General features: G+C 31.9%; 1 protein-coding gene across 1 annotated transcript in view; it reads right to left on the reverse strand.

The window, feature by feature from the left end:
* The window catches only part of LOC106460792 (ATP-dependent DNA helicase Q4-like), a 69235-nt gene that overhangs the window by 2467 nt on the left and 52615 nt on the right, over positions 1-14153 (reverse strand). Inside the window, exons 13-20 of the mRNA XM_022387583.1 lie at positions 11735-11909; positions 8979-9071; positions 7892-8067; positions 5946-6092; positions 3159-3255; positions 2855-2985; positions 2165-2330; positions 461-647 (exon numbers count right to left, since the gene is read on the reverse strand). Coding sequence (XP_022243291.1) covers positions 461-647; positions 2165-2330; positions 2855-2985; positions 3159-3255; positions 5946-6092; positions 7892-8067; positions 8979-9071; positions 11735-11909 — 1172 coding nt within the window. The remainder of the gene's footprint in view (positions 1-460; positions 648-2164; positions 2331-2854; positions 2986-3158; positions 3256-5945; positions 6093-7891; positions 8068-8978; positions 9072-11734; positions 11910-14153) is intronic.

Here is a 14153-nt window from a genome sequence, read left to right on the forward strand (position 1 = left end):
AAACTTTTTAACCAATAGTTTTATTGTTGGAATGACATATAGCAAGACTTGCATTGGCTACTTAGAAAGTTAGTTTCTGGTAGTCATCGGGTTAAAGCTGGTGAAACTATTAATAAAGAGTATAATTTTCACAAAGTCATCTAACATTTAAACCTGCCATATTTCAACTAAATATGTTGTGTCAGGTTATTTTTTCACAAACCAAAATTTTAAATGAATATTTGAAAAAAGTCACTCTACCACCACATTTAGTCATTAAAACAATTTTGTGCAAAATATTAGTTTCCTTTCACTAGTAAAATAGAGTAAATATCTTTTAATATACGTAAATAAAAAAGCCCAACTAATTAATTATAATTTTTGGTACTTTTATAAACATAAAACTGTTTAATTTTAAAATCTCTCACACTTCTGTTTTAAACTAAAGTAATAATAATGGTTTTTAAACTTTTTGTAGTACCTGTGAAATACATTATAAATCATTTCAAGTCTAAGAAGTTCTCGTTTCTCATGCAAAACAACTCGTCCATGCAGATAATCCAACATGGAATCTTGTTCATCATCGGTTAAATCACCAGGAGCATAAATATGGAAAGCTGAGTCTGAGAACTCAACAAGTACTCCTGTTCTCTTCCAATTGCCTCCACCTGATAAACAAAGTTGTTGTCTTAGGGTTAGTTAATACTAGTAAATCATGCAAGACAATTCAAGGTAAACAACTAAAAAAATGCTTGTACTTGTTTTAAATGACCAGTTATAAAAAGTTTTTGTCAAATGAAAATAAAGATCCATAAATTCAATCTTAACTGTCCTTTAAACGCAGTAAATTCCCTCCCTACTAGATGGCCCTAATATGAAAATTTTAACAAATATGCTTATTTTGTAATCTTTTACATGGCAATTTTATTAAAAATTTGTTGATCAGATTCTATAGGAATTCAAATTTCCAAAATGTGAACTTAGATTATTGTTTAGAATATATATATATATACTAATACCAATTTTATAGTAAACTGGTTAAGTTAAACCCGAGATAAAAAAGACCTGATCTCCCATTTTTGGGGTGCTCCTTTATGAATATTTAGCCCTTTCAAGACAACATGATTTTTTTAAACTCCTTTTTACACATGTCACAAAGTGTTACTGAGTTACATTCAAAATTTAATTAATCCACTTGCTATCAATGTACTTTAATGAAATTAGCATTATCAAGTATGTTATAATTCAAAATTTTATATTATCTAAGTTTTTATTCCTTTACTTAAAAATAAACAATAATTAAAACTTCAGTTTTGTTGTCACATGACACGCATGCAGTTAAAATATCTCATCTTTGGTTTCTTCTGTTTCTGCTCAGCTTAGTCTGAGTAGCCCAACAGATTTTCTAGACAACCTTCTCGAAGTACAGGATAAAATTCCAAAATACGTTTCACCTTATAACTGAAAACATTCCAAGAAAAAGCTTGTATCATTCTCCCCTCTGATAGAAGCCATATTCACTTTCAAAATTAGAAAGGGCTGTTGCCCAGCAACAGATTATATTTGAATGGCATGCTTATAACCAATAGAAAGAGCAGATTTCATGGAACAATTTTCTCAAGGCTAACTTCATACTTACACGAATTGAATGGTAGCAACAATTCTAACTGCCCAATACACTGTTGGTTCGACGCTGTTCCCTAGTGCATAGTTACTTTTTCTTGCCGTATACATATTAGTTTGATAGACAGTTAAATTACATTTAGGTTTTACCTTTGTATTATATTTTAGTTAATTATGTATTATTTGCATTTTAAAATTGATATATGAAAGGTTTAATGATTTTTTAAAATATATTTTAACCTTCGCCTCGTTCCACAACAGTTACCTAAATAAGCAAGTTTAAAAAATTTTGCCCGATGCTAGTGTCTTTGCCAATGATAACGTTTTATCGCCCACAGACACCTGCTGACATGTGTCAACATAAATAATCAAAAATAAAAAATAGTGAAAGAAAATGAAACCTTAAAAATGAACTATTAGTGAAAAGGTAAAGAAAGAAAAAAAATTGTAATTACAGTTGCATAAAAGTATTAGATGAAATTACTTTGAAATGACAATTATCACTTAAATTTTTCTGTTATATTTGGAAAACAAAATATTATGCAACACTTTCAATACTCACTTTTCAAGTGACTGTTATCCCACTCTAACTGTTTCAAACTTTTCTTTACTAAACCTGAATCCCAACCCATTCGAGAAGCCACTTGGACCACTGGAAACTGCAACTGAGCAGTTTTATTCTGGCTTTTACGACGCTGTAGGGCTAAGGCAGCTGCTATAGGAGGACTCTAAAAGTGTAATTATGTAAATAAACAAATATAGGCCAAAAAATGCTATTACTTCTACTTAGAAGTATGACACAAAATTGAGCCAATCTGGCTAAAAACACAAAACACATTGCAATTTCCTTATTATTCTATACAAAGTTTTCTACATCTAACAACAAAACACAATTTCTGTATACCCAACTGTTATTCTTCCAAGAAATATTAAAGTAGAAGTAAGCAATGTAACACAGGTAAAACCTTCGTGCACAAAACAGTTATATACAATACATCAATACAAGTTGTAATACGTAAACACAGGTAAAACTTTCATGTATCTTACTCTCATGCATACAACAATTAGCTGTACACAGTACACCACTATGAGTTTTAATTTCAACTTCAAAATAAACTAAGGTTAAGATAATACTGTATCTTTGAATGGTTATTCAGCTAGACCAAAGAAAACAACGTGGCATACAAAAATAATTTTTACCTTTTATCAAACTTAAAAATTTACATTCCAATATGAATTAAAAATTACTTACATGTTGGGCAAGTGCTCTAAGTTGACTAGGTCCTCCATAGCAACGAACAGTGCAGGTAGCATAAACAGGATGTAACAGCTGAAATCTTCTGTTTGGATGAATTTCCAGGTAACACAGAAGTGTGGATATATCTAGAAAAAAAAATCAAGTCTTATGATATGCTTGGGAAAGAAAATAAATGATTTTACTTATTTCAAACAAACTTTTTTGAATTCTAAGTAAAATCATTTAGTCAAACTTTCTTGTATTTCATTAGTTTATTTATTAACAATACAAGTGCAAATAATGAGAAATAAAGACTTACTTTCCTCCTTCAAGTCCAGGTCTTGTACAGTAGTCTCAATAGGAAAAGCTACCTCGTGTCCCGGACAACTCTTTGTCTGACAATCCTCATTTTTAACCTATTAAACATATGAAGCTTTATTAATTTACTATGTACCTCTGAAAGGAATATGAAGATAACATTATCTAACATAAAGCAACCAAATGTGCAAGAAACTTGAATCCTGCACAGTTTAAGAGTAAATCAGGACAAATATTTAGCTGTGTAGTATTCCTGGACTCAGAAAAGTTGGAGCACCCAATTTCCTGATTTTCACCAAAGAAAAAGGTCAAGTATGTAGTATGTGGACGGACAAGTGTGGTCATCTCTTGATGGTTAAGTGAAAAAGATGAGCCTTGATGTAAGGATAACAAAAGATAAACATTATATTAATGAACAAATCAGTGACATAAATTCCAATCATGTTAAATGGTAGGAAATGCTGCTGCTAAAATTAAACATATTAAACTGATTGAAATTAAATATATGGAAGAAAGAAAATATTCTGACAAAAGTATATGTTTAGACAAATGAGACCTGGCTTTAATTTGAAAACAGATCAACAAAGACAGTCAGCAAATGGAACATTAATTTTGACAAATATAAAAGACAGCATGTCTAAGATACTTCAATGTTGAAATAAATCTGTCTAAAAGTGACAAAACTGCTGTAACAATCTACATTCTCTTGGAAGGTGGATTGAGTACAACAAAGATATCACATGAAACAGAAGATAACATCCTTGACTGACTTGTGCCATACAGTAACATCAAGGGTTAAGTTAGCATACGACCTAGCCTAGATTTATGAGGTTCACAATAAAAATTCTCAATTAACTTTCTGTTATATCAAAGATCAATTTTATACGACAGTGGGATAGGTTATATCTGCATACCACAACATTGACCCAACAAGCTTAGAAATAATGCACAACATATTATACCTATACTGCAATTTTTTTAACATACTAAAAACAAAAAAACTTTTATACATTAGTAAGGTGTTAATATTTGCATTAAGAATAAGTCCTGCTACAATTATAAACTCAATTCAGTATTGCAAATAAAGAACACTTGGAATACAGTGTAAGATCTACAGTAGGCCTTGTTAAAAAATAATGTTCATTATAGCAGAGAATTATGAAGCATCAGCTATTTCATTGTATATTTTACAACGAAATGTAGAATTTTCTTACTTCTAAGTTATATCAGTCTAGTTGGTTTAAAGTTATAAGTATTCTATATGCTTGAATATAGCTTTTATATGCCGAAACATCTGTTAGCTGAGTTCTTGCACAGATCTTAAAATATAACGTTGATAAACGGAATTCCTATACAATCTACACATTCTTCAGTAGGTCTGTGACATTTTCTGATTGGCTTAAGGACATGCCAATCAGTGATTGCCTTACCGGCCTACGCTGATCTGACTCATTTTATAAGCTGTACTATTTCCTATAGATCATTTTCCAGACAGTTCTGCTATGATTAGTGTCTGGTGAAAAGCTTCAGCAGATATTTCCTTTGCAACATCTCAACAATTGGTCCAGTTATCAACGATATTTTCAAGTTTTGAACAACTCGACTTTCAAGATCTACATGTGCCGATGTTTCCATTTATCAATGTTATATTTTACAATCTGTGCAAGAACTCAGCTAAAAGATGTTTCCGCACATAAACTCTATCTTCAAGTTTTGTACACCAAAAAAACTTTTCATGTATTCTGTATGCTTTTTGTCTTTAGATATAGTGAAGACTGTACCACGTGTTAGCTATCCCTTAGTTAATATATACATTTTTCAAAGTTTCTGTGTTTTTTTCAGTTGTTGGAAGCAGAGAGTTGCTCAAGTGAACAACTCAGCTTTACTTACTCTGGTGCCCATGGAACTTGGATTCACTAATTTGCCATTAGGTTCTCTTATACAGAGGACAGCTATTACTTCACCAGACGTTTTGAGATAGAGAACCGTCTCTTCTGTTGGCAACTCAAGTAATGGCCTTGGGACTAACCATGCCCCTATGCTGGATAGTGTATGGCTCCAGGTCGTGTGTCCGAGGAGTGTCGCATGAGTAACAAGACTTTGCTAATATTGTGTTGAATATTTAAAGCCAGGTTCTTCCCTGTTAAGAAAGGTTTCTCACAGTTTTTCAGAAGACTGTCAGTGTTTTAAGAATCTACAGTTTTCTTAACTTTAGTGAGGTAAACTTAGTATTCTCTGTGCTTTGTTTCAGGTCTAACGTGAGGGTTTTAACATTTTCATTTTCTTTTAGCATGCAGAGGAGTTCACATTGGTCTGGTAAGAGAGGCCTATTAAAGGTATTTTGCACACTTCTTTTTTAACACTCACAACAAATACTTGCCTTTATTTTGTAATGGTTTATTTGTTTGTCCATTTATGAAGATTATTATGTTGTGCATCTTGTGTATTGCTTTTTTCTTTGTTGATGAGCAGTCAAATTTGTAGACACACAAAATCATACTCTGTGGAGTAATATCTTTCAAACCTCTAATTAGTGGGTTCTAAGTGGCTGCTCTGTACGAAATCTGTGTGCCAGAGTATACCACACAATAATTAATAAAAAAAAAACATTTTTAAAAACCTTTCATCGTCAGTCATGATTAACATGTCTGATTGCTAATTGGTATCTCCATGCCTTATCATATATCATCAATCTATTTACCAAGTAAAATTTACAAAGTCAACTGAAGTACTTAAACTAACACAATACGATTCACACACTATCATGCACTAAGATTGTTTACTTCACCTTTTCTTCAGTGTTATCATTCTTACAGTCAGTGTCTTGTATATAACATTTGCAAGGTAGGAAAACCTTTTGTAGCAGTTTTCTAACTGTTCCTCTGTCTACACCATTAGCATGAATGTGTCTACGAAGTTCATACAGGTCACGTCCCTTAATAGATAAAAAAAAAGTTTTGTTTTCATGTGAACTGATTCACGTATTATACAAAAACAAATAAACAACAAAGAACAGATATTATAAAAAATACCACACAGAAAACTTTTAAAAAATATCATTGCAGAACTACCCACGCAAATGTTATAATTAATAACAAATGGAAACTTAAGACAAAAATATGTTTTATGTTGTAAAACTAACTTCCTTAAAAATTTAATTTCAGTGCTTTAGTTGTCTGATTATAACTAGTCCTGGGATAGACAACATTGCCTTCTGTTATTAGTTTCATTATAATTGCTAATAAACCACTATTTAAACAAATGTTTAGTTTTGGTCATTACTTACATCATTCAAGTATTAAAACACTGACAGCTTTATTGTTTACTTTATCATTCTATTATCCACTGTTAGTTTATTTTTACTTAATAATAATTATGAATTACTAATAGCTTCATCCTACTTATTTTTATTTACATCCAGTTTAAAATTCATGAATTTTCAATAACAACAATACAATCAACTTCTTAATATTCTTGGGAAAGAAACTCATTTTGAATTTTTCTTTTATCAGCCTTTATTACATTAATTATTAAAAATTTATAATATGTCTTAAAGCATATGATTGTTAGTTTGTTTCATAAGTGGCACTACAGATAACTGAAAAAATAATATTAATTAATGCTGAAAATTATTGCGAAAGTATCAGAATCAGTAAGTTGTGCTAAGCAAAACAACCCTACATTTAATGTTTACAGAGTTTTAAACCAATGGGAACATATCTTCCAACATTTAGACATGTTTTTTGAAATTATCACCCTTACTTTTAGACGCAGCTGCTAAAGTTGCAATACTGTTGCCAATGCAGTAGTGGAAGAAAACGCACACAAGTTGTCATACTATCAACAAATCGTTTATTTGTAACGGAAATGGAATCAGATAGCGAGTATTTAAAAACACTGAATGTAAATAAAATTACTAAATCGACCAATGAGAAATTGGCCAAATGTTATGTATGGCAACTATCTGACATAATAAAAGGTAGTTGGTGGTCAGGAGATGAAAAACTTTAAATGCTTGCAGAGTTACAAGTACTTCCAAAGTGATTATGTAAGTCAAATTTTGCATCAGATATATGAAAATAATGACATTATGTTGAAAGCAGACATCCGTGCCTCACAAAATATATCAAAAACAAATGAAGTGTATGTTTGTTGTAAACAAGATGAGACTATTTTAAAAGAATGATGCTCATGCATGGCAGGACAAGGACACTCATGAAGTCATGTAAGAACAGTACACGCAGTTAGAAATAACTATACGGGTATAGCATGCACTGGATAGGAATTAAAAGAAATACAGAGCCAAGACGCCTCTCTTCTATTCAGTCCCAGAAGCCAAATGTGGTGAGAACATATTGCCAAAAGATGATGAAAACATACCTAGCACACATAATACACCATTTTACTTGTCAGATGAAGTATATAAAGGCATCTTTACTAAGACATCATCATTGCCATTTTAACATTAAAGGTACAACTGTAAACAAGCTAAAGCAGACAAACTACATATCCATTTCCAATTCTTAAAGTAAATAGCAGTTTAAGAAATGGAAATAAAGGATCGATATTGCTATGATTAGGCATGTGTTTTCTTTCACTATTGTAATGGTGGACAAACCACCTGATTGATTAATGGCAGCATACATTAAATTTAGGTCAAATGTAATTAAATCTGTCAATAATAATGAAAAAATAAATCTTTTAGAAAAGATCATCACATTTCTCTAAACTCACCTGTGGATCAAGAAACAAATGACAGTGAGATGTCACACCATCCCTTCCAGCTCGGCCAGTTTCTTGAACATAGCTTTCGAAGCTTTTGGGTATATTGTAATGTATGATAGCTCTAACATCAGACTTGTCTAAGCCCATACCAAAAGCCACAGTAGCTACAATTACCCTCAGCTTTCCTAAAATAAATGTTTAAAATTGATTGATTTAGTATCTCTTTAGTACAATATGTTACACGACATTGGTTGTTTATCATTTTATTTAATTGTTTGGTATTGATTGCTTTATTATCACTATAGATGTTTAGTACCTTATGTTACATGACATTGTATGTTTCTTATCATATTTAAGTATCTACTACTGATTGCTTTATTATCACTATAGATTAATAGCATGTTATGTTACATGGCATTGGTTGTTTCATTATAACATGTGATTGGCTGTTTTATACTGTATATGTTTAGTGTTATTTTAAATGATATAGTCAGTATATCACTATAATCTTCAAAGTTTGTTACAGGATTAACATACTATTATTTGTTCAATTTTTGAATACTTTTATCATGATACATATCTTCAAGTAGTTATAATCATAATGTTAGTTTTTTTGGGTTTTTTTTTTAGTACTATTAAACTATAATACTAACATACCAGTATAATATAATAAAAAAGGTATGTTTATTCTTAGTTTCACATACTCTATCATACATTTTGAAATAGGTTTATTTCATGAGATGATGGTAATTTTGAACAATACTTGTAATTTAAAGAAAACAAAGCAGTTGCAATATCCTACTTCATACAACTCAATTTTGTGCAGATGTATATATAAAAAATGTTTAAATTCAAATTTTTTCCTATTCATTTAAATATAAATGTTATAATAAATAAAGTAGGGAATTTTCTTAGTCTATTAAATAAAAAATTAATCAGTGACATTTACAGACATGAATTAAAAGGAAGTTGAACAGTTTCAGATGGCAATCACCAATCATATTTTGTAAAAATCAAGTTCACATGAGAACAAATTTGCTTCCTACTCAAAATAAAATTAAAACATCTCCATTATTAGCTGATCTTAAGAACATACCTTTCATAAACTTGTTCTGCACAGAACGTCTTTTTGCTGCTGTCAAGCCCGCATGATAAGCTTCTGCATCCCAAGCTAACAATGCTCTTGGAGCTGGATCAAGAACAAAAGTTCCATCAACTGTTTGTGAAAATGTATTTTGAAAACTCCTAAACTAATAGCTTCTGTGTTGTTGGATTAAGATTACAAGTTCTGGACAAATGTATCTAAAAAAACCTCTTAAACTAACACCTTCTGTGTTGTTGGGTTAAGATTACAAGTTCTGTACAGATGTGTGTGAAAATGTTTCTTAAAACTTCCATAAACGTATAGCTTCTGAGGTATTGTGTTTGGTTAAGATTACAAGTTCTGCAATGTATTTTGAAACCTCCTAAACTAATGTCTTCTGTGGTGTTGTGTTCAGCTATGATTACAAGTTACACACAGTTGTTAGTGGTAGTTCAGCTTAGAAAAATCCCAGAATTACAGCTTCCATCAAAATGGGTCAAAAACAATTATTCTGATAACTTAAACAAGAGCATGGATTAAATAGTTAAAAGAAGCTTCCAAGCACTGGTATATTTATATTTTTAATTATGATCCCACTGTAGAGAACTGTATATTATGTTAACGACTACTCAGTTAATATCACAAATTTCATTATGATTTCCTCAGAGTATACTGTATTTAAACAGTAAGAATACCATTACCAATCACCAGGTAGAAGGTGTGAAAACCAGTTAAATTAAAGTCTTTCAGTGTTTAAAATTGAAAACTGAAACAGCAGAATTTAAACATCTTCATTAATAAAATATCATGATTTTTGTTGTCAAAAGAATTTCCAGTGCCTGGATGAACCTCTTAATCAAAACTGAACAAGCTTTACAATGAAAGTACACTTCAAATACCTATTGGTGGCATTCTTCAATTTTCCAAGTTCATGCCATTTAATTCAAATTATAAACTTCAATATCTACAACTGATCCCTTTGAAACTTAATCAAACAAAGATATACAAACGTTTTACAAATAAAAAGATTTAATCTATATTTATATCTTTTCCAAAATACTTAATGTATTAATTTCAAGCTAACTAGTGAATGTTTTGTATTACGGGGTTTCATGCAGAAATTATAAAATGGGTCTGAAGGTATGTTAGTTTTTTTCGTAGGCACCCGCTATTATTTATAAGAATTTCTTCTCAAATTTCCAGACATTTGTCACGGAACAACTTCTCAAATTTTACATCAGCCACATAATTACATGCAAAATATTCAGATATCAAAGAATTGCATGTCAACTATTTAGAGAACACCAAAGAACTGCATGTCAAATAACCAGATATCAGTTAATAAAGTACTGCATCACCAGATATCAGTTAATAAAGTACTGCATCACCAGATATTAGTTAATAAAGTACTGCATCACCAGATATTAGTTAATAAAGTACTGCATCACCAGATATCAGTTAATAAAAAGTACTGCATCACCAGATATTAGTTAATAAAGTAATGCATCACCAGATATCAGTTAATAAAGTACTGCATCACCAGATATCAGTTAATAAAGTAATGCATCACCAGATATCAGTTAATAAAGTACTGCATCACCAGATATCAGTTAATAAAGTAATGCATCACCAGATATCAGTTAATAAAGTACTGCATCACCAGATATCAGTTAATCTATATGAATGGCTTGGCTCTTCTGCACACTACAAGATTTTAAGAGTTACTTTCACAATTTCTATAACTTTATTACTGACATATTTCAATATAATTAGCATCAGAATGTAGTTTATAATTAACATTTTTTATACAAGTTTCAATTTCTTAATTTCAAAAGAATATACTTAAAAAATTCTCAATCTTTGTTTTTGTTGTCACAAAATGTGAGAATGCTTTCAATGTTCTTTTCTTAGTTAGTATAATTTAAAAATTCCAACATGTACATTGTCTAATTTATTTTAGACACAATATTTAGACAGTTCCAAAGTCTAATGTTACAGTGTAAACTTCCTAATATCCATTTACTGAGAGATAAATAAACTTTCACAACCCATGACAAATGCCCCATCCATCTGTCCTTAACTTTCAAGGTTGTTTTCAAAACTGCATAATTGTATTTGACATAGTTGTTTATAACCATAATAAAGAGCTTAGTTTAAGTCAGAAGCTTCTATGGTCATTTTAAAATGGATAACAATATACAATAACAAAATATCCTGATTCTGTAACTTGGTGTTAAGGGAACTTGATTCTCATAGCATCCAACAATTTTTATATCTCGGATATACCTTATTTCATTATGATAATCATTATGATGACATTCTTGTTGAAACATCGTACATTTATAATAAAGACTTATAATGTTTACTAAAAGTAAAAACCTTGCTAAATGTCTTTAAGATACAGTTAGTAAATTTGTTATTATTGTAAATATTGCTATGTACAGTTTCACAGGAACAGGGTTAGGTGTTAAGCATTCTTACTATCTTAGTAGAATTAATAAAGTGATGCATGTCAAATATCTTGACATCATTTAAAGAAATGTATGTGAAGTATAATAGAAGTCAAAGAAGAGCAGACAAATTTATAAAAACCAATAAAAAATTGTACACTTTCTAACATCTGTGTCATCTACAATATGACATATTTGTCAAGTGATTTTCTCGTCCACTGGATTTAAATTAATTTCGTAATTCTATTTTATTCAGTACTAGATATCATAATGCATGACATTCATATATTAAATAAAATTATACTAGAATGACCATACCCTGGCTTTTTCCCTTTTTGGTGCCTGCTCGTGGTTGTGACGAATCCAACCGAACATCTTGCAAGCTGGTACGAATCACTACAGCTAAACGCTCTGTATCTTCTCGTCTTGTACAGTAAACAATTACAGATTCACAGAATTCAAATCTTTTTCCTCGTAGAAGGTTGATTAATGCCTAAGAATAAACATTTGCCCAATGTCATAGGACTTTTTATTTGAGGAAAAAAAAAAAAAAATATATATATATATATATATAGATTTTTTTTTCTGGAGCATTGTTTGGAAGATATAGCATTTAAAAATAAACACTTAATATTTTCATAAATCAGAAATACAAAAACTGTAAACTCAAATGGAATAAAATCATATTAAAAATAAAATCAGCTTTGATCACTAGTATTAGCTCCATCAATCACCAAGATGGAGTCAGTTTGACAAGAGACCTTTGTTTGTTATACAAGCTCTATTCCTTTAATTAGTTTGCACATTTTTTAAAGCGACAGAAAGAAATAAGTTAAAAATGTAAGAACCACAGTCTAAAGTAGAATGTTATAATTTTCCTATACTGAAAATATATTGCTGATAGGTATTTACCTCCTCTCTCATAAATAGCTATTCTTGTTCAGTGCTGCCATCTATATGCAAAAAATGTTTTGCATGCCACAAGCCTTGAGCTTCCACATACTTTACAATCAATAGTTCAACTGCGACTCGTATGTAAATCTTCATGCAACAAGCTTCCACCAATAGGAGTGCGACACACTTTCCTGATGCATTTCTATTCTACCAAACTATTACTAAAAATGGAAACACCATTTTTTAGTGGGGAGAAAGGTGGGAAAATGTGAGAGGCAGTAAGTGCTTATCGGAAATATATTTTCAGTATTGGAAAATTATAACTTCTGATACAGTATATAACCTTCACTCACATAAATAGCTAGAATCCCACATTGAATAGGTGGAGGGAAAAACAAAGAAGCATTCCTCAAAAGCATCCAAAGAACACCCTAAAAGAGTATGAGGATCATACATAGGAGACTCTTTGCCCAGAGTGGAAAGAGGTGTCACAGACATAGGCGGAAAATGGGAAGAACTCATCCAAATGAGGGAGAACAGTGGTTGGATAGGGATCCAAACTACAATAGATTGGAATATCAATCCCATAAAGTACATTAATGTGGGTGACAGTAAAAGGTGTAGAGTGGCTATTGTAAGGCTGACCATCCACAGCAAGTTAACTACAATCCAAAACCCAGCCACTGGGAACAAACATCCATGTGGGGGTAGAAAAGGGGATCATACTGCCAGCAGGTTAACTACAATCCAAAACCCAGCCACTGGGAACAAACATCCATGTGGGGGTAGAAAAGGGGATCATACTGCCAGCAAGTTAACTATAATCCAAAACCCAGCCATCTGGTGAGAGTAGGAAAGATGAACATACCATCTGCACCTCAAATTCAGCAGAATGGAGGGAATCTCTTACCAGGACACAGATAGCAATATGATAAGTTGTTTAACTGATCCAAGAACCTGACATCCAGGTGATCAGCATAATAAAGATGTCTCTGTAATGGAAACTAACCTACTCAAAACTATTCGATAGGAACCACCCCAGTGCAATAATATCCTCAGTATATGAAAAACATCAAAAGATAGCATAAGAAGAACTGTATTAATATGCAAGTTTGACAATTGTGACCCACAACGCGAGTGGAGGGAACAATAATTGAGTGAGGAGCAGAGACACCTATAATACATGTGTGATGACTTGTGTGGACTGGTTCAGCTATGAATCAAAAATCCAGTCACTGAGAACCAACATCCATGGATGAGGGATCCCAATTGAAGAGATGAATTGCAATTACAACAGCTCACTCCAAAGCTACAACATCCCCTCAGATAAATCTGTACAGAGATGGAGCATCAAACTAGAGGACATCTTATCATCTACACCAGCAGAACACCACCATCCTACTTCCAACTGAATGGTTTTAACATTACTTGTATCGTATATCAATATCATGATGCCTCTATGGTCCACCACCCCAGTGGCTTGGAACTGGAAAGTAGTAAAGACTCCCATACTCCACTGGAAGAAAAAGGGGAGAGAAATGTGGTGGAGAGTCTGGAGGGATTTCAACACTGGGGACACTGTAACTGGTGACCACGAAAACTATCTTGAAAAGCACACCATACCTGGTTTATTCAATCAAAGGGGTGGCAGCTATCTCCTTCACCCATGAAGTCCATGGGTGAGTACGTTCCAGAAGGGAAGCGTCTGTGAAGATATGCAAATCTAGATGGGGGTGGGGGGGGGGAGCGAGACACTTGCTGAAGTGTGAGCCCTGTCCAACCACCAATGCAGGTCACCGACAAGGGAAAGAAGAAGGGAAATAGAAGTCTCTAATTGATCCTG

This window comes from Limulus polyphemus, unplaced genomic scaffold (assembly GCF_000517525.1).
Source record: "Limulus polyphemus unplaced genomic scaffold, Limulus_polyphemus-2.1.2 Scaffold837, whole genome shotgun sequence".
Lineage (NCBI taxonomy): Eukaryota > Metazoa > Arthropoda > Merostomata > Xiphosura > Limulidae > Limulus > Limulus polyphemus.